This window comes from Neoarius graeffei, chromosome 22 (assembly GCF_027579695.1).
Source record: "Neoarius graeffei isolate fNeoGra1 chromosome 22, fNeoGra1.pri, whole genome shotgun sequence".
Lineage (NCBI taxonomy): Eukaryota > Metazoa > Chordata > Actinopteri > Siluriformes > Ariidae > Neoarius > Neoarius graeffei.
In genome coordinates, this window is record NC_083590.1 from 29,928,979 (window position 1) to 29,956,162 (window position 27,184).

Sequence of the window (27,184 nt, forward strand, 5' to 3'; positions counted from 1 at the left end):
TCTGTATGGAAATCAGGGACGCCGTGTCATTCGGACTAAAGAGGAGAAGGACGACCCAAGTTGTTATCAGTGCTCAGTTCAGAAGCCTGCATCTCTGATGGTATGGGGTTGCATTAGTGCGTGTGGCATGGGCAGCTTACACATCTGGAAAGACACCATCAATGCTGAAAGGTATATCCAGGTTCTAGAGCAACATATGCTCCCATCCAGACGACGTCTCTTTCAGGGAAGACCTTGCATTTTCCAACATGACAATGCCAAACCACATACTGCATCAATTACAGCATCATGGCTGCGTAGAAGAAGGGTCCGGGTACTGAACTGGCCAGCCTGCAGTCCAGATCTTTCACCCATAGAAAACATTTGGTGCATCATAAAACGGAAGATACGACAAAAAAGACCTAAGGCAGTTGAGCAACTAGAATCCTACATTAGACAAGAATGGGTTAACATTCCTATCCCTAAACTTGAGCAACTTGTCTCCTCAGTCCCCAGACGTTTACAGACTGTTGTAAAGAGAAAAGGGGATGTCTCACAGTGGTAAACATGGCCTTGTCCCAACTTTTTTGAGATGTGTTGTTGTCATGAAATTTAAAATCACCTAATTTTTCTCTTTAAATGATACATTTTCTCAGTTTAAACATTTGATATGTCATCTATGTTCTATTCTGAATAAAATATGTAATTTTGAAACTTCCACATCATTGCATTACGTTTTTATTTACAATTTGTACTTTGTCCCAACTTTTTTGGAATCGGGGTTGTATATGAATCACTTTAATCGTAAAAATTACGATATTAGATTTATTGTGGACGCTTAAAATTATTCCTGTGCCATTCTTGAGGTCTCAAGGCGTTTATAAACAAAAAGTGAAGCCATGGTTCTGCGTATATGCTTTAAGTTAACTTGCTTTGCTAATCTACCAACAACGCTAGTACAAAGCATATACAGCAATTTTCACACTAATTAGTGCATGATTTTAATTTGTGTTTAACTAGTTTACTTTTAGAATGTATATATAGCTACTGCTGTTTCTCCTCAGACCTTAAAAAAAAAAAGATAATTATGCTGAAGTAATGCAGTACAATCTATTTGGCAGTGGTGGACATAGTTATGTGTGGGTTTCTATCCCTCTCTCTCTCTCTCTCTCGTCTCTACAGGCCATACATTAGTACGTCTCGGAATGATGAAATTTAAGCACTAAACATACATGATTTAACCTTACAGTTTCCTCTGTGTTAACTGGTCATCATATGCTTCTAATACTCATGAGCTTTAATTCCGCAATGCAAAATTAAGACACCAAACGTGTCTCGACTTATTGTGTGGGTTTTTGAAGTGTACAATTGCGTAAATTAAATTAGCCGACTATTTTATTTAATCACCGTCAGTTTCCTAATTAGAAATCCTATAATATGAAATCACATAAAATGGTATTAGCATTCGTTAACTATTCTGCTAATGATGACAGCCAGTGTTTTTCACACGTCACAATAGGCTGTGAGTAGACTGCAGTAATTCTCTCCCTGCTCCTTTTCTTCAGAGAGAGATCATGTAATGGAGGCAGTTTCAAGCTGACAGTCTGTTGCCGAGGGCAGCCCGTTTCTTCACCGCTCTGTCACAATGAATATGTGGATTAGATAGTGATACGAGGTTGGCATATCAGGACATGAGAAGTGTACACCATTAAGACGAGCTTTGGAAATAAATTCTGCCATCGTTTTGAATGGAAAATTATAACACTTGATATTTCGCAAAAAGAGTGCAGTCATTCTTAAGGTTATAATGTCAGGTTTAATAGGATTGAATGAGTGTGATGTTCTTTTATTCCTTTGCTGAATGTCAGATGCTATTAAGATCTCTAGTTTGGCATTTATGCGAGTAATATGTTGGTCTCGTGTCAGTCCTAAAGTGCAGATCACTAATTTACATGTTCGTTAAGGAAACAACGGAGTATATAAGATTCACTGGTCAGTTTGACCACATGAGGAACATTCACTTTGGTAAAGAAATGACTGAGTCACTGGATAATGAGTACTGTTGTTGTTGTTGTTGTTGTTGAAGTGTCAAGTATAGGCTTGGAAATGATCTAGACTTGGCATGGGCTGTAGTATATCTTAACCTAAACCCATAAGACTAGTCATAATTACCCTCTTCCAATTTACAAAGGCATTTGAAAGACCTTTGCTTTTCATTTTGACACTGTTGAGTTGTATTTTTTTTTTAAATTGCTGCTGTCATCATGAAGATTATCTTGTGCTCATCCCATTGCTTTCAAACTGTTTATCTGAATTTCCCCCCTTTTTTTTTTTTGCACATCTGGAAACCCTGAGTCTTATTTGGCTGCTTGGTTGGAATCTTCATGATCATGTTATTGCCTTTCTGAAAAAGCTATTGAGACTCCCATGATCTGGCTATTAGTTTGCAGAGTCTAATTTGGCAGGTTGGTTGGAAACTCCATGTTCATTTTAATGCTTTGATGATAAAGCTGTTTGAAACACCATGATCTGGTTATTTGTTAGTAGAGTCTTATTTGACTCTTGGTGGGAAACTCCATAACCTGAAAAACATCTCAGTAGTGTTTTTAAGATCCGTTTGGAATCTATTCCCTTGTCATTGGTTTGTAGAGTCTGTTTATGCTGTTTGATTAAAGACCTCTTTGCCTGGTTGGTTTGAGACACCTGAGCTAACCCTTTGGTCAGGAACTCCTGTTACCAGCACAGCGGCTTGCAAACTCTAAGTTAATTATTTGCTAGAGATGTATTAGATTGTTGGTTTGGGAACTCATCAGTTGGCATATTTGGAAACCCAAAGACGTTGACATTAGTTTGCAGAGATAACTACACTATATGACCAAAGGTGTCTGGACACCTAGCACTTGACATCAGACCCATATGTGGGTCTTTGCTAAATTGTGGTCTTTGTATGCTTTACAATTTTCCTTTACTGGAACTAAGTGGGGTGGCACGGTGGTGTAGTGGTTAGCACTGTCGCCTCACAGCAAGAAGGTCCTGGGTTCGAGCCCAGCGGCTGACGGGGGCCTTTCTGTGTGGAGTTTGCATGTACTTCCCGTGTCTGCGTGGGTTTCCTCCGGGTGCTCCGGTTTCCCCTACAGTCCAAAGACATGCAGGTTAGGTTAATTGGTGGCTCTAAGTTGACCGTAGGTGTGAATGTGAGTGTGAATGGTTGTTTGTCCCTGTGTCAACCCTGTGATGATCTGGCGACTTGTCCAGGATGTACCCAGCTTCTCGCCCATAGTCAGCTGGGATAGGCTCCAGCTTGCCTGCGACCCTGTGGAACAGGATAAGCGGCTACAGATAATGGATGGATGGAACTAAGAGGCCCAAACTTGTTCCGGCATGACAATGTTCCTGTGCACAAAGTGTGGTCCATGAAGAAATGGTTTACCAAGTTTGGAGTGGAAGAACTGGAATGTCCTGCACAGAGCCCTGATCTCAACCCTCAACACCTTTGGGATGACCTGGAACACCGACTGCACCTCAGACCTCCTCATCTGACATCAATGCCTTATCTGACTAATGTTTTTGTAGCTGAATGAACACAAATCCCCACAGCCACACTCCAAAATCCTAGTGGAAAGCCTTCCCAGAAGACTGGAAGTAATGCACCAGCAAAAGGGGACTAAATCTGGAATGAGATGTTCACCAAGCACACAGACTGTTTCAAAAGTACTTGTGTTCATTTCAGAGGAGAATTATTGCTATAGTATTTTGGTGGAGAGTCCAACCTCCATTAAATGTAACGTAATGAAGTAAATAATTTCCATAAATAAACTCTCTATCCTTTGACCGGATGGGCTAGCTGTGTGCATATCCCACAATGTTTCCTCATTAGCACTGTGTTACAGCCATCACTATCTGTTAATTAGCATTTGATGTCTGTGGTCAGGCAAATTTTGAAAAGGGCTTCTGCATCATTAACACTGCGTTGTTCCTTACCAAGCTTGACCCTACCTTTGTGAACATATTACAACCAAAATAATGGGGGGGGGATCATTTGTGGTTGGACATACAGTTCTTAAGGAAAGGTATTTAAAATAAATATGGAAGAATGGTCTGATTTAAGTTAAGGCCAGTAAATGATGAAGTGCTTTTCTTTCATTTTCTCCTCTTGGACACTCTTTGATAAGAGCTTCGTACCCCTCATCCATATAATGTAGACGAATGGGGAGGGTGCCTATTGACCTCCTCGGCCCTTATCTGCTTTATCTGATTTACATTGCCAAATCTGAATCTTCACTATTGATTACAACATAATTAGTTAATTACAGACGGGAAGGAGATGGGAGGGCATGGAAGCTGGCCTGAAGGGCACTCGGGCATTCACCAATAACAGCCCATGCATGATAAATGGAGGTTTTGCTTGGTTCGGATTCCTTAGGCTTCTCATTGGAGAGAATTTTTTTTTTAACTATATCATGTTTTTCCATGTTATTCTGATGGCTCACGTAAACGTGAGCTGTCCAGTGGTTTTGACAAAACACTGTTTTATGTCTGGGGTTTGTATCGGAATGGTGGATGCTCATAAGACCTGATTCTCCTTTTTTTTTAAATCCCTTGGCTTGGAAATAAGTTTTAAAAAAATCCCATAAAGATTTATTGGCAAGATGCACAGAAACCTATTTCAGCCGAGCCAATCAAGCTGGCGTGTTTTATGATTGCTGTACAAGGCCATGTGAGAGGTGCTGTGCCAATGTGTTTTGAATCTATTAAGCATCTGTTACCTGACAGGAAGCTGCTCTGTCACCATCGATCAAATGTGCCTGATGAGGGACATGCTGCTTTCTTGGCAGGGATACTTGTAGAGCGTGTGTGTGTACGTGTCAGTGTAGGCGCTACTCCCTGCCTTGAGCTATATTCCCTCTGGTAATATCACTCTCCCTCTCTTCGCAGGTGTGATGAGTGTCAGCTCTGTTACCACTTCGGCTGCCTGGACCCTCCCTTGAAGAAATCACCTAAACAGACAGGCTATGGCTGGATCTGTCAGGAATGTGACACCTCATCATCGAAGGTGAGAGTCACATAGCGAAGCTGAGGTGGCGACAGGGTTGTAATGTCGTCAGCTGATTGCATCCCACTACACAGCAAGATGCATATCAAGAAAATTGACTAAAATCACACTCGTGGGTCAAATAGAGGTGTTGGTGTTGATTCCAGTTATAATTTTAGGGTTTTCTGAGTGTGTGTGCGAGAGAGAAAGTGGCTGGTTATCTTTTATCATTACTAAATATCTTTTTCTTTAAGCAGCCGCCTTCATTTTTTTTCTCAAAATATGAGCCAAAGTTATAAAATATCTCTACCCAGATCTTTGAAAAGTCTTGGGGTTTGGGGTAATTGAGAAGATCCTCCTACTTTGGCAGTTGCGGGCAAGTCGAAAGATTCTTCTGCTTGGGGTGAGGCCATTGGGGGTAAAATTCAAAAGTCTCAAATGTCATCATTTCTTAGCTAATGTAAAACTAATTATCAACATATAAGCAGTTTATTCAGAACATGCTTTAAATAATTATTGATGTTTTTCTCAGGGAAATTGTTTCCAGTGGCAAAAAAAAAAGGCAAGTGGAAAAGTATAAAACTGGCGTTTTATTTCAACAGAAAACACAACACGTTTGGGAAAATTTTAACGTGTTAAATTATCGAATTAACTGAATTCGGTTTTGTGAATTTGGCTTCAGTTGGGTGTAGTTGTCACACTCCTGTCATAAGCATAGTCACTTTAATAATAATAATGATGATAATAATAATAGAGGCAGGCACGGTGGTGTAGTGGTTAGCGCTGTCGCCTCACAGCAAGAAGGTCCGGGTTCGAGCCCCGTGGCCGGCGAGGGCCTTTCTGTTTGGAGTTTGCATGTTCTCCCCGTGTCCGCGTGGGTTTCCTCCGGGTGCTCCGGTTTCCCCCACAGTCCAAAGACATGCAGGTTAGGTTAACTGGTGACTCTAAATTGACCGTAGGTGTGAATGTGAGTGTGAATGGTTGTCTGTGCCCTGTGATGACCTGGCGACTTGTCCAGGGTGTACCCTGCCTTTCGCCCGTAGTCAGCTGGGATAGGCTCCAGCTTGCCTGCGATCCTGTAGAACAGGATAAAGCGGCTAGAGATAATGAGATGAGATGAGAATAATAATAGAAAGCCCTGGATAATTATGGTTAAGCACATGCACAGTTAACCGGCGAGTGGCCTAGTGGTTAGCGTGTCTGCCTTTCGATCGGGAGATCGCGAGTTCTACTCACGGTCGGCTCATACCAAAGACCATCATAAAAAAATGGTGCCTACTGCCATCTGGCAAGGCACGCTGCAATACAGATGTGAGTGGGGAGTCAAACTCTCGCGGTTACCAGAGGACTAGCCCTGCACTGTAACCCTAGCTATGTAATAGGCGAGAGGCCGAGGGCTACGGAAACGGAGATCGGCGCCGCCACATGGCGTGGGAAGGACTTTGACTTTGACATACACAGTTAAAGAGTATAGCAAATGTAGGACAGGAATGTTCTTAGAAATACAATATTTTTGATCACCCGATTTCATAGATTTTGTTGAAAATCATAAGTTAGACTCTGATGCTTTTCACGTGTTTAATGCTGCTTTAATGATGGATCAAACAAAGTGGCTTGTGTTTGAAATTTTAAGGACTCTAATGATGGTGCGTTCAAAGGGAAATCATCCACCGCTTTAATTCTCTGATATCTGCTTTAGTCACGCGACAGTGACTCAGAGCTCAGTGCCATCGTTTCTCTTAGAATACCTGTCTGGCAAAAGCTCTTACCTTAATTCTGGAGACAAAGCACACTGTTGACTTAAACCATGCCTTCCGTATTCATTTTAATGTCTTTCCTTCAGAACTGGACGTCCAACCGCCAGTGATTTTTCCCTCAGTCACATTTTTTTTCCTCTCATTGAATCAAAGGCAATGTGTTTCAACTTCCAAACCTAATTAAGTTAATAAATGTACCCGCTTTTCAATTTATCTTTAAAAGGCCAGCCTGGGCTTGACAAGCTCTATCTGCATGGAAAATGGAGGTTAATTGATGTTGCCAAAGAGAAAGTGGAATGTAAAAGGCATAGTGGGATGTCTGCGTGACGGGAACGGCAACACAGGATTACCGTTCAGCAGTAACATCAAAAGGTTAAAGACGATAGAGACATTTGTTTTATGGTTTGACTAGAAGGGTCGGCCATGATGGCCCTTCCATGTTTTGTTCATTTTGATATGAAAATCAGAAAACAAGGAAATAACTTTTTATTATTTTTTTCCAAGGCATTTTCTGCTTTTTTTTTTTTTTTTTTTTTATTCCATCCACATTTAATTTAAGCAGTATGACAAGTCATGGCTAATCATTTTCTGAACGTTTGTTTAATTGCATACTGTGGTTATACTTGAATTTTTTTTTATTCTAGAGTTATATAACTAAATGAGCGGACTGGTTCTATATACGAAATACATTTCTCTCAAATCCTGGCTTTTACTACATGGAGTAAAGAATTGAATTGATAGTTGACCCCCGTCGTGCACCATGTTAGGTATTGTAAGTCAAAAGCGCAGATGAAAGCATAAGAATGATGATCTGCTGCTACAACACAAGGGCTAAGCAGCTGTGAACAAAAGCGCCAAGCGGAGGTAGAGAAAAGAGATTTAGACAGTGGGAGGCATACGGCGGATTAAGCAAGCCTTCACTTTTTAAACGAGTTCTCTGGCAGCCTGCAGGGGGAACCGCTTCAATCCCCAGAGAGCCTGAAAGCCCAGACGCAATCCCGTTTAATCACACGCTTACACACAGCCAGCAAAAATTGGGCTACGCACTCTTCGCTTTCTCTCTGGCATACACTTTTTTTTTTTCCAGTTCCATTGTAGCACCCTCTGCTGCCTGATATCTTCGTCTAGCTGGAATTTTAGGCATGCATCAATATCTACTGCTATTTCCTTTTAACAGCCTGCCCAAGATAACTACCACATCTAGCCATGTGCTAATATCAACACCGTATGTCATACACTCGTGAAGAGATTTTTTTTTTTTTTTTAGGTTTGTCCTTATGGGACAATCCAAGTCCCCATCGCTGCATAACCAAGAGTTCACGGGGTGGAGTTGGACCTGATCCAGCTCCTCCTACCTTGGCAGAGTTGAACCAGGAGATGGAGACAGCTCAGTGTGTTTCAAGTGGATAAGTGTGTGGTAGAGTGTCTCATGGGTTAGGGTTAGGGTTAGGAGGTGTTGGATCAGGTCCAGCTCAACCCCCTGGACTTTTGGTTCAGCAGCAAGGGTGATCTCAAAGAGATAATTTACGTTTCAGAAGAGGTTTCTGTTTAAAACTAGAACTGTTAATCAAATTAACTCTCAAAGAACCTTTTCTTTTTTTAAACAACGCTGTCATACATCACTGAAGAGCTGGATGTGGTTTGATGCAGAGCCCATCCATCCATTCATTATTTGTAGCCGCTTATCCTGTACAGGGTCGCAGGCAAGCTGGAGCCTGTTCCAGCTGACTATGGGCGAGAGGCGGGGTACACCCTGGACAAGTCGCCAGATCATGGCAGGGCTGACACAGAGACAAACAACCATTCACACTCACATTCACACCTACAGTCAATTTAGAGTCACCAGTTAACCTAACCTGCATGCCTTTGGACTGTGGGGGAAACCGGAGCACCCGGAGGAAACCCACGCGGACACGGGGAGAACATGCAAACTCCGCACAGAAAGGCCCTCGCCGGTCACGGGGCTCGAACCCAGGACCTTCTTGCTGTGAGACACCACCGTGCCGCCCCGTTTGATGCAGATATTTACAGGAAAACATTTTCAGTGATAGCAGACTCCCATTACATGTCGGCAGTTTGAGTAGGATATTTGGTCCTATATCCTACTACGAGGCAGTTTCATGACTTTTTTTGTTCCATTTCAATAAGGACCTACAAGTCTTAAATAAACCTACAATTTAATATTAAGAAATTAGGGGAACTTCTGCACAGCAAAACTCTCTGAAGATTGTCAGATTTCAGAGTATAGTTCTGTCAGATTTTATAGAGGATAGTATACCTGGTATAGTTGTAGTTTGTTCAAAGATCAAGTTGGGATTTAGGAGGTGTGAAAAGTACTTTTTAAATTATGGGTTATTATAATGAGTTCATACCGCGAGTTGGCCTAGTGGTTAGCGTGTCCGCCTCTCAATCGGGAGATCGCGAGTTCTACTCAGGGTCGGGTCATACCAAAGACCATCATAAAAATGGTGCCGTCTGGCAAGGCACGCTGCAATACAGATGTGAGTGGGGAGTCAAACTCTCGCGGTTACCAAAGGACTAGCCCCGCACTGTAACCCTAGCTATGTAATAGGCGAGAGGCCGAGGGCTATGGAAACGGAGATCGGCACCACCCTATGTGCCACATGGCATGGGAAGGACTTGGATTTGATAGAGTTCATAACATTAATATCATTTGTATCATGTCCAAAGGGCTTAATTTAACTCTAATTGAATGGACAGATGTTACAGTTTCAGTATTTCGTATGGCATCAAAATAATATTAAAATATCTTCAGCAAAGATACAGGAAAGACTTTGAATTAGCAAAAATGATTGATTTGGATGTAATGATTAAATGAATATAAATAACAGTTAACGGTAGTTTTGGTTAAAGGAGCACATTGTACAACTGTAAACTGAAAGCATTTCTCTATAAAGTAAAGTAAAACTATATTTCATCAACGTTATTATTATTATAACCCTTATGCCATGCTGTGTTTTGTTTTAATCCACTAACAGTACCAGAGCTCAGCTCTAACCGTTGTTCATATAAACCAAAAGTATTTAAGTCACATTCAGAAAGGTCCAGTTCCTTGTTTATAAAGGTTTAGTTAAGCAACTAACATGCCTGTATACAGTGGTGCTTGAAAGTTTGTGAACCCTTTAGAATTTTCTATATTTCTGCATAAATATGACCGAAAACATGATCAGATTTTCACACAAGTCCTAAAAGTAGATAAAGAGAACCCAGTTAAACAAACAAGACAAAAATATTATACTTGGCCATTTATTTATTGAGGAAAATGATCCAATATTACATATCTGTGAATGGCAAAAGTATGTGAACCTTTGCGTTCAGTATCTGGTGTTACTCCCTTGTGCAGCAATAACTGCAACTAAACGTTTGCGGTAACTGTTGATCAGTCCTGCACACCGGCTTGGAGGAATTTTAGCCCATTCCTCCGTACAGAACAGCTTGAACTCTGGGATGTTGGTGGGTTTCCTCACATGAACTGCTCGCTTCAGGTCCTTCCACAACATTTTGATTGGATCAAGGTCAGGACTTTGACTTGGCCATTCCAAAACATGAACTTTATTCTTTAACCATTCTTTGGTAGAACGACTTGTGTGCTTAGGGTCGTTGTCTTGCTGCATGACCCACCTTCTCTTGAGATTCAGTTCATGGACAGATGTCCTGACATTTTCCTTTAGAATTCACTGGTATAATTCAGAATTCATTGTTCCATCAATGATGGCAAGCCGTCCTGGCCCAGATGCAGCAAAACAGGCCCAAACCATGATACTACCACCACCATGTTTCACAGATGGGATAAGGTTCTTATGCTGGAATGCAGTGTTTTCCTTTCTCCAAACATAACGCTTCTCATTTAAACCAAAAAGTTCTATTTTGGTCTCATCCGTCCACAAAACATTTTTTCCAATAGCCTTCTGGCTTGTCCATGTGATCTTTAGCAAACTGCAGACGAGCAGCAATGTTCTTTTTGGAGAGCAGTGGCTTTCTCCTTGCAACCCTGCCATGCACACCATTGTTGTTCAGCGTTCTCCTGATGGTGGACTCATGAACATTAACATTAGCCAATGTGAGAGAGGCCTTCAGTTGCTTAGAAGTTACCCTGGGGTACTTTGTGACCTCGCCGACTATTACACGCCTTGCTCTTGGAGTGATCTTTGTTGGTCGACCACTCCTGGGGAGGGTAACAATGGTCTTGAATTTCCTCCATTTGTACACAATCTGTCTGACTATGGATTGGTGGAGTCCAAACTCTTTAGAGATGGTTTTGTAACCTTTTCCAGCCTGATGAGCATCAACAATGCTTTTTCTGAGGTCCTCAGAAATCTCCTTTGTTCGTGCCATGATACACTTCCACAAACATGTGTTGTGAAGATCAGACTTTGATAGATCCCTGTTCTTTAAATAAAACAGGGTGCCCACTCACACCTGATTGTCATCCCATTGATTGAAAACACCTGACTCTAATTTCACCTTCAAATTAACTGCTAATCCTAGAGGTTCACATACTTTTGCCACTCACAGATATGTAATATTGGATCATTTTCCTCAATAAATAAATAATTGAGTATAATATTTTTGTCTCATTTGTTTAACTGGGTTCTCTTTATCTACTTTTAGGACTTGTGTGAAAATCTGATGATGTTTTAGGTCATATTTATGCAGAAAAATAGAAAATTCTAAAGGGTTCACAAACTTTCAAGCACCACTGTAGTGACAACGGTTACCGTTAATTATTAATCTATGGCTATAAATAAGACAATTTGCAGTTGGTTAAGTTTCGTTTTGTAGTGGAAATTCACGTTATTACTTTTGAATAGTGCTGTGGACTCTGAAGAGACGAGAACCATCCAACCCACATTGCCCCAACAATTTAACTGCTGTTTACATCTGCTTGGTGTTGTTAAGGTTCATCGCTGTATTGTGGAGAAAGCCACATGCATTACTCACAGTCATCGCAAGCATTGTTAGGCTTTCTTTCTTTTTTTTTTTTCCTTGTGTGAGCCTTCAGTGCAGCTGGCAATACAGTAGTTCAATTCCTTCAAAAATATTTTCACACTGATTACGTTCCACCAAAGGTCTTGCTATGAGTGTGATGCTTTAAGTTCTGTAATATATTACAAATACCACCGTATTGGACCGGATACATTTTTTAATACCATTTTTAAACGCAGCCGTGATTCACCTTCTGTCTGAGATGGAGGGAGGGTCAACATTAAAGATGTACGTCACTCTCTCTCGCTGGCAGCTGGCAAATGAAGAAGCAGCAGTAGTGAAATGTGGAACCGAAGAGGTGATTTGTTATCCCTTCCAGCCTTGACTTCTAGATGAGAGCAGAGAAGCATTTAGAGAAATGAGAGAGGCTTACGTGCTGCACCGCCATCTTCTCATACGCCACATCTCGATCAAAGCACGGGGCAAAACACCGCACATGCATCACAGCCCAGGCACTGTTATACGCAGGCTTGAGACAAGATACTCGTGATGCACAGCGTGATTTGATCCGCCTCGCTAAGTTGTCCCTCTCTAACTTACTTTCTTAACGCTTTTTAAAGGTCACTGCAGATGCGTTTCTGCCTCTCAGGTCTTGATTAATAATAATATTAAAAAAAAAAATTGCTAAATCCGTTTCTCCATGGACAACTTTGTCAGTGCGTGCCCACTGTATCATAAAATCCCTTAATTATGTCTGCCTGTAGTACCGTAAATGAAGAAGAAGTCTTAAGGAAAAAGATATATCATGTTTGGTTTATGGGTGTGGAGGCATATGCAGGGTGTGATGGGGTCAGTGCGCTGCAGTAAAGCCTTTATTAGGTAGAGTTGAGTTCATTACACTGGCTGCGTATCCCCCTGCCTGCACATGTTAGATAAACCTCCAGCCATCGGGGCCGCATTCCAGTGTCGTCATCTCCAAAGCCTTGTAGAATTGATTCAGGCAATAAAACGACAGTTCTGCTGTAATATATGAATGGCCTTTAATTTGAGAGCCCGTCAGAAACCAGAGCGCGGCTTGTTTGAGCCTTATTTACACTCCCATGATGAAGGGTTCAGGCATATTGGCTCTGTTTTTTAAAGCACCACAAGGCTCAGAAAGCATGGGCTCCACACGCTCGAGTCAAAAGACTCGATAAACAGGGATGCTCATGGCAAATGAAGAGTTCCTTGGACCTGCATTGCTTTTTAAGGCTCAAATGTGAAGAAGAGAGGGAAGAGAAACGTTTCGCTGCCAGCAGACGAGTCAAGAAAAAGATTTGTTCACTCCTTCACACTCAGTCGAATCGGCTAAATCGCAATCAAGTGGCTACTTGTGAACAAACCGAGTTTGTCTTTTTTGACCTTGAGAGTTCCATTATAACATGTCAAAATTATTGGCTCGGTTGTTAAAAGCATAAGATTTTACACTGGGCTTCAAATGGGCCCTGCACTGAGCGCTTTAGCATTATTTATGATCCTGCAGTTAACATGCTGTTTGTTAAACCCAGTTCTAAAGGCGATTACCTTTACAAGCGCAGTCATCAATCAGACCACTCACACAGTGACCTGCAAAACGGCCTAATTAAGTTAGCCTAATTAACTTAATTAAGTGCCTCAGTCTGGCTGCTTTACTGTGGATGGGAAATTGAAAAAGAAAATGGAGATCATTACTCATCGGTCTGAGTGCTGTTCGCTCAGCATCTTGATGTGGATGAAAAAAGGATGATCAGAGTTTTAAAAAAATGTATGTAGCATCATTATTACTGCCATAATGCATTTCTGTGTGTTAGGTATTCTATAATTTTCAGTGGTAAATGTCAGAAGCAAATGAATACGAAGCCATTTATATTGTAATTTAATTAAAATATTTCCCCCTCATATTCAAGCACTGAAAGCACGATGCTGCAGTCGATCCAGTCCGTGGAACAGATATGACATAAATTCGCACTTGGTAGACGCATTGTGGTGAAATACTACCACTTTTCTCGCTAGATCATATTACTAGCCTTTGTTTATATCTCCGGGGTTCTCCAGAAAATCTGAAGTAGCCGGCTAAAAAAAAGTAGTAGGTTGCTTTGAAATTAGCCAAAGGAGCGCTAATGCTAGGAGTGTCTGGGAACATGCCCCCCCCCCAGAAAAATTTGAAATTTACATACCTTCTGGTGCGTTCTCAGCAAATAAATTACTCACCATTTCCCTATAAAATACTTGCAAAATATGTATGAAATTTCCCTCTAGATGTGTGTGTGCTTGGCTTTCTTACTTACCCTCTGTAGTACGCTGCCTGGCTCTGTAACATAACTACATACACTACGGCATGGTCACGTGGTCCGGCTCAGCCAATCAGAGCGCGAGAATCGATCGACAAATATGGCGTCGCTTCCAGTCATGCTAGACCCGAATCGAAGACAGTTTTGTGGTGGAATAGTTGGATTTGCAGCAAATTATAGGCAGCAGAGACGATATAAATTGCTTGAACATTGAAAGGCACATTTTTATTTTTTTCTGGGCTTGAGTAACCAGCGCAGACCATCTGTGTAGGCGGAGAAAACCGCCAGTCGCTGGTGCTTGTGGACATCTCTGTATCTCTGAAAACAAGTTAAAATCAGGCTTGTGGTGCCAGGGGGAAGCATGAGTCGTAACGAAAATGCAAGAGACCAACCATGAGATTTGTCATTTTGATGCAAATTTATTGCAAAATCGAGAAATAGAAGCTTGATGCTTGAGAATTAACATTAGGATCAGTAACAGGAAAAAAAAAAACAACAAAGCAGTAAGTGAGATTTTTAAAGGAGAACTGAAGTCATTTTTAAACTTGCTTTATTTCTTAATTAACGTGTTATTCAATTACGTTTTCGGTTTTAGTAACCTATATATATATCGTGACTCGTATTGGCAACTAATTGCAATTAAATATTATACTTATCGGCCTGTTCGGTTTTTAGCCTTGTTGAATTTAGTTCGTTTGGTCCACGGCAGGCGTCGCTTATCCGCGCGATCTTCACGAGACTTGTGCGAGACTTCGAAACGTGAAGTGTCAGCCAGGTGTCAGCGCCGCCATTTTGAAAGCTGTTTTCCAAACGAAATATCGCACAAAAACGAGTTTAAATATAATCGTTAACTGCCTACTTTTTTCCTGATTGCTATCAAAACAAACAAAACTTCCGGCTTGATTACATCAGCATTCGAAAGTGCGTCTTTTGACAACGTTGGCAGATGTTGGTCGCTTTGATTTCCGCTGTACGTTTTACTTCCGTCCTACGATGTCTCGCACAGGTCTCAACGAATCTCGTTTACGGCCATTGCTTTGACATATGGACTGATATATTCCAGAGCATATTTCAAACACTCATAACTTGCTATAGCAGCGACAAAATAGTTATCAAAAATGCATTCCTATATTTAATAAAATGAGATAAATAGAATTTTGATAATAAAAAATTTGCCTTCAGTTCTCCTTTAAAATACTTCCTCAAAACTAGAAGAAAAGGCATGCTTCCAAAAGAAAGTGTCCCCATTTGCTGTTATAATAAGCGCCACTCTTCTGAGAAGGCTTTGCACTCGATTTTGGAGTGTGGCTGTGGGGATTTCCATCCATTCTGCCAGAGGAACATTGAGGTCAGGTACTGATGTTGGATGAGGAGGCCTGGGGTGCGGTCGCCATTCCTATTCAGGGCTCTGTGCAGGTCATTCGTGTTCTTCCACTCCAATCTTGACAAACCATGTCTTTAATGACCTTGCTTGGTGGACAGGGGCATTGTCATCCTGGAAAAGGTTAGGGTCCTGGAGTTCCAATGAAAGAAAATTGTAATAGTACAGCATACAAAGACATTCTAGACAACTGTGTGCTTCCATCTTTGTGTAAACAGTTTAGGGAAGAACCACATATGGGTCACTTTTGGCCATAGACTCTAGCTGAAAATTTACACAGTATAAATTCTAGCATCCTGATGTATAATACAGAAAAGTTCAAAGACTAACATTGAGCAAAGAAGATGTGCAAAGCTAGTAAAAGAACCAGAATGTTGACTGTTAACCAGAGCTGACATAATGGACATCATATGTCATGAAGGCATTTTCCCTTTTATATTGTCCGATGCCATCTCTGATCTGCTAATCCCTGCAAGCTTGTTCTCTTCTGGGATATCATAAATGTGTCATAGAGTGACACACACAGGGAGCCAAAATACATCCAACATCTACAAAGATGTTGTATCTTTAGTTGGCTTTCTCAGCTCTTAACCTGTATCCAGACACAATTTTGAAGGTAAAATGAATAAAGTTTGTTCTACAAGCTCTTGTAGTCAAGGGCAATAGGACTCTAGAGTCCCATAGTGTAGGTGGACGTCTTTTGTTGTTACACTCATGACTACCATGTTGACTAAAGGTTAGCACAATTTAGAGAGGCAGTAAAGGACCTTTGGGGGCCTGTCCATAGGGTGTTAGCCCTGGGTTCAAGCAGTGGCCCTCACTGCTCCACTTGGCACTAGGAGCTTATGAAGATGGAGGGAAAATCAATGCAGCCGCGTCACCTCTATCACTTTAACTAGGCAAGCCATACACCTTCCTCCTCTCTCGGGGGCCAATTTATAGAGTAAACAAGAGTGAAGGTGATGGTCCTGCCCCATTACTCAGCCCTGAATAGATTTTAATAAGCCTGCAATGGTCATCTCTGCTTTATACGGTACATGACTGCATTGAGAAATAGATCAGTCATACACAGGCCAAAACCTACAGCAGATCAAAGCGCAGACCAGTAGATGAAATGATCATGTTTTGTCTGGGATGCCTCTAATATGGCGTTGGGTTCTGTGGCCTTCAGAGTTCTCGGACGATGCGTCGTGAGAAAACAACACACTGAGGCTCAGACATGGAGGGGAAACTAAAGAACACAGTGAGTGTCTCTAATCGGCTGACTTTCGTTGAAATATAAGGAAGCTGCAAATAAAAGCAATAAACCACGAGCAGGAGGAAGTTACAGTTATCATGGTTAAGGGTGTTCTTTAAAACTAGCCACTGAAGGGGGAAAGGATATGTGAGGTGAAAGATTCGCATTGGCTTCTGGTAGCATCTACCTTCGTGCTGACTTTATCGAGGTGAACTTACGAGCCGGGCGCCACGGTGGTGTAGTGGTTAGCGCTGTCGCCTCACAGCAAAAAGGTCCTGGGTTCAAGCCCAGCGGCTGACGAGGGCCTTTCTGTGCGGAGTTTGCATGTTCTCCCCGTGTCTGTGTGGGTTTCCTCCGGGTGCTCCGGTTTCCCCCACAGTCCAAAGACATGCAGGTTAGGTTAACTGGTGACTCTAAATTGCCCGTAGGTGTGAATGTGAGTGTGAATGGTTGTCTGTGTCTATGTGTCAGCCCTGCGATGACCTGGCGACTTGTCCAGGGTGTACCCCGCCTTTCGCCCGTAGTCAGCTGGGATAGGCTCCAGCTTGCCTGTGTAGAACAGGATAAGCGGCTAGAGATAATGATGGATGGAACTTACGAGCTTGAGTTTTGCGAGCCAAAAGAAAACTAGAAGGTGGCACGCTGGTGTCTTTGGATGGCAAAAAAAAATGGAGACGCCGATGATGATTAAGCAGCAGTCACAACTGATTTTTGCCTCAGTGTGATTTTTGCACTGTGGCTTGGTGCAAATCACGGTTTATTTATACTGAGTTCCAGTATATTGTTCCAATTAGGGAAGACAAGCTTTCCTTTTACGTCAGGAATAAAAATGTAAAGACCAGTTTTTTTACTGCACATATGCTCAGATCTACAAATATCTACCGTATAAACTTGTCAGTTAATGAACGGTAAATATCTTCCACGACAATTAGACAGTTTATTGTTGTGTGCAAGTCGTGCTGTAAACCAACGTATGCCAGCGGTTTTATGGTAAAATTATTTAGCTATTTTAGTAAGTGAATTCAGGTTGCTGTCAGATTCTCAGAAACTGAAACTAATCTTCACTTGTACATCATTTTATGTTTTAATGGAAGTTTTTTTTTTCTTTTTTTCCCCTCCTCTAGCACACACATTCTCAAATAGGGACACACAAATGCATCTGTACTGGAGGGTATCTCTCAGCTGCTATAAATCTTGTTAATGAGGGTCGGGGGACTGCTATCTGCTCATCACGGATGAAATGCACTTTTTTTTCCCCCCCATACTTTTTTACACTTCTATTTCCAACAAATGTAGCCATTTCGCCTGAATACTCCCAACTTTTCTCATACCAACATTCCTTGTATTTCATGACTCACCTTCAGGGGTTGGCAATGCATCAGTGTGAACATTAATATATTGGGGGGGGGGGATAATCCCATCACAACAGCTACAAACTGTGCAGAAAAAAGAAAATAAAACTTTTTTTTTTTTTTTAAAGAATAAACCCATTAGGAACCAGACACTCAGTAGAGTGCATACCTCTGCCAAGCCACATATCTGAATTTGCATCAACATCTAATCATTTGTTCCTTGGCCCATGGCCCACCTTCCCTCAGTATTTCATCAAAATCTATTCACTACGTTTTGAGTTACATTGGGAACAGACAGACAAACGGAGGCGAAAACGTAACCTCCTCCAACAAAGTTGGCAGAGGTTAAAAAAAATGAGAGAAAATAATGTTTATAGTATATAAGTGTGTATATAGTATATAATGTTTGTTTGATTTTTTTTTTTTTTGCCTGTCAATTTCTCATCTCATCTCATTATCTCTAGCCGCTTTATCCTTCTACAGGGTTGCAGGCAAGCTGGAGCCTATCCCAGCTGACTACGGGCGAAAGGCGGGGTACACCCTGGACAAGTCGCCAGGTCATCACAGGGCTGACACATAGACACAGACAACCATTCACACTCACATTCACACCTACGCTCAATTTAGAGTCACCAGTTAACCTAACCTGCATGTCTTTGGACTGTGGGGGAAACCGGAGCACCCGGAGGAAACCCACGCGGACACGGGGAGAACATGCAAACTCCACACAGAAAGGCCCTCGCCGGCCCCGGGGCTCGAACCCAGGACCTTCTTGCTGTGAGGCGACAGCGCTAACCACTACACCACCGTGCCGCCCACCTGTCAATTTAAAAAAGGAAAATATTATTTGTATTGTTAAACTACTAAAAGTTAAAATACCCTCATTAAAGCTAGACGGCCTTTCGATTTCATAAAATCAGTGACATTTAGTTCCCTCTGAAATTTGGTTATTGTGATATACTGGGTGCGATTTGCTGGGGGGGATGGTGGGGATCATCCCCCCCTCTGGTTTTTATCTCCGCTGAAAAAAAATCCTCGGGGACAACCCCGTCAATAAAACAAACAAACCAAAAAAAAAGTTGACATGACAGGCATGTTGTGACACAGTTTTCTATGGTCTACATTGCACTCACTTTCAAAATGACCCGAAGTGGCAGCTTTGATGTTCACGAACGTCCCCAGCAAATAGATACATTGTAGATAATAACAATATCCAGAGTGTGAACGTGGATTTAGCGCCATGAATCACATCCTTACTGATGAGCGCAACAGAATGAATGTATCCACACTGACAGCCTTCTTTTCCTCGCTGTCAATGGGCCAGACGTGCGTTCCTTCCCTGCTGAGAAATTCGCAGAAATGTGGATTAAAGAAGGGCGAAACGCGGCGGATAGCGCACCGACGGGAAAGCAGAAAAGGCCACATGAACTGCGCCATCAGAGCAAACTGTTCATTTAGTATTCATGTATTTTAGTGATTTTCGAGTCACTGTCCATTTAATCCGGAGGGAGAGAAACATCACAGCAACGCGACAAGCAATGCGAACTTTGTTGTGTGTTAGTGTTCATGTATTTAGTCAGAGAGATAGGAAGATGAATTTACTATCTCTGGTTTAGTGTTCGTTTTCATTTAGTGTTTGGGCAGCGGGGGCGTGGTCAAGCATCGGTCTGTGACAGAAGGACGGCAGGACAGAACTGATTCCACACAACTCGCTTTTATTCAGCTTTTCAGCTTCTAGCTGCACTCGCACACACATCAGTCGTCTGGTTGGGGAGAGAGCTCCCTCTGCTCTCGCTCTCTCTCCTTAAATAGGGCGCGGTCACTGGGAAGACATACAAACACATTAATTAACGACAGGTGTAGTGATTCTGCCACTTACCTTCCCTGACTCCGCCCTCCTGTCACAGACCGATGCTTGACCACGCCCCCGCTGCCACAGTGTTATTCATTTGATATCATCGGATGTTATTGAGCTGTTAGCCTATTGTTACCTTAGTTTTGTGACGTTTCATGATTAAAAAAAAAAACATCCCCTCTTCTGTTTTTTTTGACAAATCGCACCCTGGTGATATATATTTATTTCTGTAATATCTCAAAAAAAAAAAAACAGGCCATTCTGTGGCTGGGAAGTTATTTAATTTCCCGAGCAAATAATGTGCATGAAATCGCGCACTTCCTGCAGTCAAGCAGACAGAGGAAGTCTGTGTGCACATGCGCAGGTTTACTTCTTCTTCTTCTTCTTTTGGATTTTACGGCAGCTGATATCCACAATGTTACATTATTACCATCTACAGGTTTACCTTTGAGCGTGCACTGACAGTTCCATCATTCTGTCGCTAAACGAACAGCTGATCACACCGAGGCGCTCGCTGAGCGCCGATATTTATTAGTTTGGTCCTGCGTTTCCTTTCCTTCGTATATAACATGATATCTTTTCTTCTCGCTTTCCGTGACTAGTCGGTCTTTCACGTTTCATTCACACACTCACGCCCTCCATTTTTCTCTCCTGTTTCAAATTTGTATCCCACAGTGCCTTGCGTGAACGAGGAAAGCCCACCACGAGGTTTGTGCATGACGTAGTATCTTGTATTGAGTCATGGTGAAGCAGGAAGAAAATAGTAGAGAATTTAGGGCCACGTGGAGATAAATTCATTAATTGTTCTATTTAAAAAAAAAAACGAATAAAATTAGAAGTCTGTGATTCGAATTCAGTAGCTTTCGGTCCACTAAACAAAAATAATTGAGCGTCAGGGAAAATTATTTTTATGACGTACACTTGAAAAATCTGAAAGGCGGTCTACCTTTAAAAATAGTTGTTTTGTTTGGTTTTTTTGTCAGATTTTTTTTTTTTTAAATAACTCTAATTTAAAGTGCCCAGGAAGTCAAAATGTACATCTCTTGCAATGGATTATACAGTATATTCATGTATATTGAATAAGATATCCAAACAAAATGCTTGGTAAATTTTTCGAAATAATTTTTAACAAAAAGATGTAAAAGAAGAACTACTCTTGATGGCGGGTATAAAATTTGCATCGAATTAAAACCTAGTAAATTCTGCTCGTAATTGTTTAGTTTAACCACATTCTAAGATCCCATTTCAGAGAGATCATCATACTGTATTAAATCTCCAGCCTTACACTATTTCCTGACCTTTTTAAAATGTAAAAACAAGTGAATTATGGGCAGTTACTGTGTTGTGCTGTATGGTTAACCGCACTGTGGGTTTTTTGAAGTGTCCCAGCCCACACAGCAACACACTGACTCACCATGCCACCCCCTAAAACCAAGGCAACCAATTTTACCTACGCAGGCTGAGCGCTTGTGTTAATTTGTGATTTAATATTATGCTGTAAATTGGAAATGGAGTAAAAGTACTTTCGCTCACCGTTATATTTCCTCCCCCCCCAAGCATCAGGGCTTATCAGATGTAGGCTTGTGCATTTTACCGCTGATTTAATTAGTCGTCTTCGCTTAAATTCACCTCGGTATCCGTCACGCCTCACTAAAATGGAAAAGGCATTTTGGGGGGTGGGGGTGGGGGGGGGAGGCAGATTAATGAACGCCCTTTGTAATAAACGGAAATGGGGAGCGCAAATATGCACAGTCATGAAGTTTAATTGTGCTTTCTGGAGACTAGCTTTGACTGGGCCTGCAAAAACGAGAGCGAGAGAGAATATGAAGGAGAAGGAAAGGGAGGACAGGGCCAGAGGTGGTTCAATGTAGCGTGTAACACACAGTCTCAGCCGCCTAATGAACCGAGTGTATATGACTAAACGTGCTTGTGTCATATCCACCACTCAGACAGGAGCTTTAAATCATACACTCACACACTCTTAGTAGGCTACACATGTTCATGCACAGCCTATGTTGACTTTCCATTATATATAGTTTCAAAAACTACGTGTTTTCCTGAAATAAATATATTTCTCTCAACCAGAAATTCAAACATTTTGCCATCAAAAGGGAAAAGTGCAGCACCAACATACTGACTGCCTAAAAGCAACTCCTATTTAATAATTTCATTTTGATTTATACTTATAAACCATGAAAACTGTGTCTGTCTTGATATCAGACTTTATCCGTAGTCTATAGATCAGCATCTAGTAGTTATTACATGTTTGATCATCTCATCTCATTATCTGTAGCCGCTTTATCCTGTTCTACAGGGTCGCAGGCAAGCTGGAGCCTATCCCAGCTGACTACGGGCGAAAGGCGGGGTACACCCTGGACAAGTCGCCAGGTCATCACAGGGCTGACACATAGACACAGACAACCATTCACACTCACATTCACACCTACGGTCAATTTAGAGTCACCAGTTAACCTAACCTGCATGTCTTTGGACTGTGGGGGAAACCGGAGCACCCGGAGGAAACCCACGCGGACACGGGGAGAACATGCAAACTCCGCACAGAAAGGCCCTCGCCGGCCACGGGGCTCGAACCCGGACCTTCTTGCTGTGAGGCGACAGCGCTAACCACTACACCACCGTGCCGCCCTAGCAAATAAATCTTATGTAGAAATCATTATTATTATGACTTGACGACATTATATTTACATTACTTCTAGATCCTATAGAAGCCTAGGAAGGCTATAGCAATTAAATGTCATGCATATGTCTACATTTGTAATTCATTTATGGGGAATGACACTTTATTAAAGAATATATGTTTACAATGGAAAAAAATGAATAAGCACGTTTCATCATCATCATTAGTCTCTCTGTTTATCTCCTGAGGTAAACTTGAGTCACGGTATTTGACAAAATCGAGCCTCATCAGCTGATCACTCTTTATTCTTACTGATTTGTATAAGTGGTAATATTTGCTGATTAATCCACTATCATTTATTTGGCTGAATTTGCCAATTTTTTAAATTTATTACTTTATATAATTTGGTGGGCAGCACGGTGGTGTAGTGGTTAGCACTGTCGTCTCACAGCAAGAAGGTCCTGGGTTTGAGTCCAGTGGCCGGCGAAGGCCTTTCTGTGTGGAGTTTGCATGTTCTCCCCGTGTCTGCGTGGGTTTCCTCCGACAGTCCAAAGATATGCAGGTTAGGCTAATTGGTGGTTTTAAATTGACCATGAGTGTGAATGGTTGTGTGTGTCAGCCCTGTGATGATCTGGCGACTTGTCCAGGGTGTACCCCGCCTCTCGCCCATAGTCAGCTGGGATAGGCTCCAGCTTGCCTGCAACCCTGTAGGACAAGATAAGTGGCTACAGATAATGGATGGATATAATTTGGTCTCTGGTATGGTGGCATGGCAGTGCAGTGGTTAGCACTGTTGCCTCATCATTATCATCATCATCATCATCAGTCTCTACGTCATCTCCTGAGGTAAACTTGAGTCACGGTATTTGATGAAAACGAGCCTCATCGACTGATCGCTCTTTACTCTTACTTTACTTAGTTGTGATGTTGAATAGGCCAGCAAGAAGGTCCGGGTTTGAGCCCCGGGGCCGGCGAGGGCCTTTCTGTGTGGAGTTTGCATGTTCTCCCCGTGTCCACGTGGGTTTCCTCCGGGTGCTCCGGTTTCCCCCACAGTCCAAAGACATGCAGGTTAGGTTAACTGGTGACTCTAAATTGAGCGTAGGTGTGAATGTGAGTGTGAATGGTTGTCTGTGTCTATGTGTCAGCCCTGTGATGACCTGGCGACTTGTCCAGGGTGTACCCCGCCTTTCACCCGTAGTCAGCTGGGATAGGCTTGCCCGCAACCCTGCACAGGATAAGCAGTTACAGATAATCAATGGATGGATGGATGGGTGGATGGTTTCTGGTATTTCAACCATTTACAAACTGAATCTATTAGGCCGGACTTCCCAAACAACCCCAAATGGACATTATGAATCTTCTGTGACTAGTCTAGAACACCCTTATATTAGTAACATACATACAGTACCAGTCAAAAGTTTGGATACACATTCTAATTCAGTGGGGTTTTTTTCTTTATTTTTCTTAATTAAAAGTCATTTCTTGTATTAAAGTAATGATGGATGTCGTTTCTCTTTAATTAGTTGAGCGCTTCTGGACATAATATGGATTACTACAGTTGTGGTGTTGAATAGGGCTATTTACTGTATTTTTATGATTTACTATTTACTGTTTGATCTCAAACACATTAAAAAGGCAAGAAATTGCATTAATTAACTTTTGACGAGGCACCTGTTAATTAAAAAGCATTCCAGGTGACGACCTCATGAAGCTGGGTAAGATAACGCCAATAGTGTGCAAACCGTCATCAAGGTAAACACTGGCTACGCTGAAGAATCTAAAATATGAAATATTTCGGGGGGGTCTTGTTTACCACATAATTCCATACATGCTCCATGTCTTATTTCATAGTTTTGATGTATTCAGTATTGTTCTACAGTGTGGAAAATACAAACTACAGAACAACCTACGAATGAGTCAGGGTGTCCATGTACAACCCCGATTCCAAAAAAGTTGGGACAAAGTACAAATTGTAAATAAAAACGGAATGCAATGATGTGGAAGTTTCAAAATTCCATATTTTATTCAGAATAGAACATAGATGACATATCAAATGTTTAAACTGAGAAAATGTATCATTTAAAGAGAAAAATTAGGTGATTTTAAATTTCATGACAACACATCTCAAAAAAGTTGGGACAAGGCCATGTTTCCCACTGTGAGACATCCCCTTTTCTCTTTACAACAGTCTGTAACCGTCTGGGGACTGAGGAGACAAGTTGCTCAAGTTTAGGGATAGGAATGTTAACCCATTCTTGTCTAATGTAGGATTCTAGTTGCTCAACTGTCTTAGGTCTTTTTTGTCGTATCTTCCGTTTTATGATGCGCCACATGTTTTCTGTGGGTGAAAGATCTGGACTGCAGGCTGGCCAGTTCAGTACACGGACCCTTCTTCTACGCAGCCATGATGCTGTAATTGATGCAGTCTGTGGTTTGGCATTGTCATGTTGGAAAATGCAAGGTCTTCCCTGAAAGAGACGTCGTCTGGATGGGAGCATATGTTGCTCTAGAACCTGGATATACCTTTCAGCATTGATGGTGTCTTTCCAGATGTGTAAGCTGCCCATGCCACACGCACTAATGCAACCCCATACCATCAGAGATGCAGGCTTCTGAACTGAGCGCTGATAACAACTTGGGTCGTCCTTCTCCTCTTTAGTCCGAATGACATGGCGTCCCTGATTTCCATAAAGAACTTCAAATTTTGATTTGTCTGACCACAGAACAGTTTTCCACTTTGCCACAGTCCATTTTAAATGAGCCTTGGCCCAGAGAAGACGTCTGCGCTTCTGGATCATGTTTAGATACGGCTTCTTCTTCGAACTATAGAGTTTTAGCTGGCAACGGTGGATGGCACGGTGAATTGTGTTCACAGATAATGTTCTCTGGAAATATTCCTGAGCCCATTTTGTGATTTCCAATACAGAAGCATGCCTGTATGTGATGCAGTGCCGTCTAAGGGCCCGAAGATCACGGGCACCCAGTATGGTTTTCCGGCCTTGACCCTTACGCACAGAGATTCTTCCAGATTCTCTGAATCTTTTGATGATATTATGCACTGTAGATGATGATATGTTCAAACTCTTTGCAATTTTACACTGTCGAACTCCTTTCTGATATTGCTCCACTATTTGTCGGCGCAGAATTAGGGGGATTGGTAATCCTCCTCCCATCTTTACTTCTGAGAGCTGCTGCCACTCCAAGATGCTCTTTTTATACCCAGTCATGTTAATGACCTATTGCCAATTAACCTAATGAGTTGCAATTTGGTCCTCCAGCTGTTCCTTTTTTGTACCTTTAACTTTTCCAGCCTCTTACTGCCCCTGTCCCAACTTTTTTGAGATGTGTTGCTGTCATGAAATTTCAAATGAGCCAATATTTGGCATGAAATTTCAAAATGTCTCACTTTCGACATTTGATATGTTGTCTATGTTCTATTGTGAATACAATATCAGTTTTTGAGATTTGTAAATTATTGCATTCCATTTTTATTTACAATTTATACTTTGTCCCAACTTTTTTTGGAATCGGGGTCGTATGTGATTAAAAACCCAAACAAACATCTCACTCACTAGTGTAGAGGGGAAGCATTGTGTTGTTATAGGAAACTAATCAACACAAGACGAACTGTTATACAACGCAATGTGAAGCAGAGGAGCCTGGTTTGTACAGGGGGCTGCAAAAGTACTGTAAGGATTATTCCAGTATTACCAGTATTATAATAGTGGTGCTAGATTTCATTTAATACTAGAATTCATTAATTATAATTATGTTTATTATCGATATGTTTGTATAATCAATAAAGTAACATTTTGTTTTTCATTACTGTATACCTACTTTTGCAGCTCCCTGTATAATAACATTATATTGTTCACACACTTTATGCGTAATTTATCTACATCTGGACAGCAACATTCACTCGATGGTACGTGAGCGCCAAAACATTTCTGTCCATCGGGTTTCCAAGTCACACTGTAACACGCTTAGCTGTTCTGTTTCTCTTTAAAACTTTCCACTATCGTTGTGATTGTCGTCATGAACTGTGCGACGTTTCAAATCGCAAACACTCAAAAGTATTTGCTCATCTAGAAAATCCAGAAGACAGGTACACAAAACGGACCTTTCAGTAGGTTAGAAGGCGACATGAGAGGTTCAACTAACTGTAAACCGGTTCGTGTTCGTACTCTGGAATAGCGCATGCGATTTGTGACACGGCACTTATTTTGGAGGTCGGTGGATGGGAAAGTTTGTCTGGTTTTATTGCGGAACTACACTAGGATAGACAGACTAAACTAACGTATTAATTTAAATAAGGCTTGCCTGACTGTGATGTGAAATGTTTCTCTCTCAAACACATTTCGGGGGCGTAGCTAGGATTTTTCAAACGGGGGGGTCACACACTGACTGGCAGCCTGAGTACATTATGTAACAAAAAGTAATTACCATTGCTAGTTTTAGGTAGCTTAGAAACCGGCTCTTTTTTATTATTGCTGTTTCTTCCACGTTTTCTTGATGTTGTGTTCTAGAAACGACACTAAAACTTAGCTTCGAAGCCACAAAATGCAACTTTGATGGAAAAAAATATATAATAAATTGCTTACCTCTCTTTACGTCGAAAAAAGGAAGAAAGTTTTGCTTGTTTTGACATGGTGAATTATTAACACAAGAGGACATACTCATAATTCGCAACTAAAAAA

General features: G+C 41.6%; 1 protein-coding gene across 5 annotated transcripts in view; it reads left to right on the plus strand.

Annotated features, from left to right (window-relative positions):
* phf14 (PHD finger protein 14) overlaps positions 1–27,184 on the plus strand; it is a 284,756-nt gene that overhangs the window by 235,967 nt on the left and 21,605 nt on the right. For all 5 annotated transcript variants that reach the window (XM_060904723.1, XM_060904724.1, XM_060904725.1 and 2 more), the window contains one exon: positions 4,915–5,032. In XM_060904723.1, the coding sequence (XP_060760706.1) occupies positions 4,915–5,032 (118 nt within the window). The remainder of the gene's footprint in view (positions 1–4,914; positions 5,033–27,184) is intronic.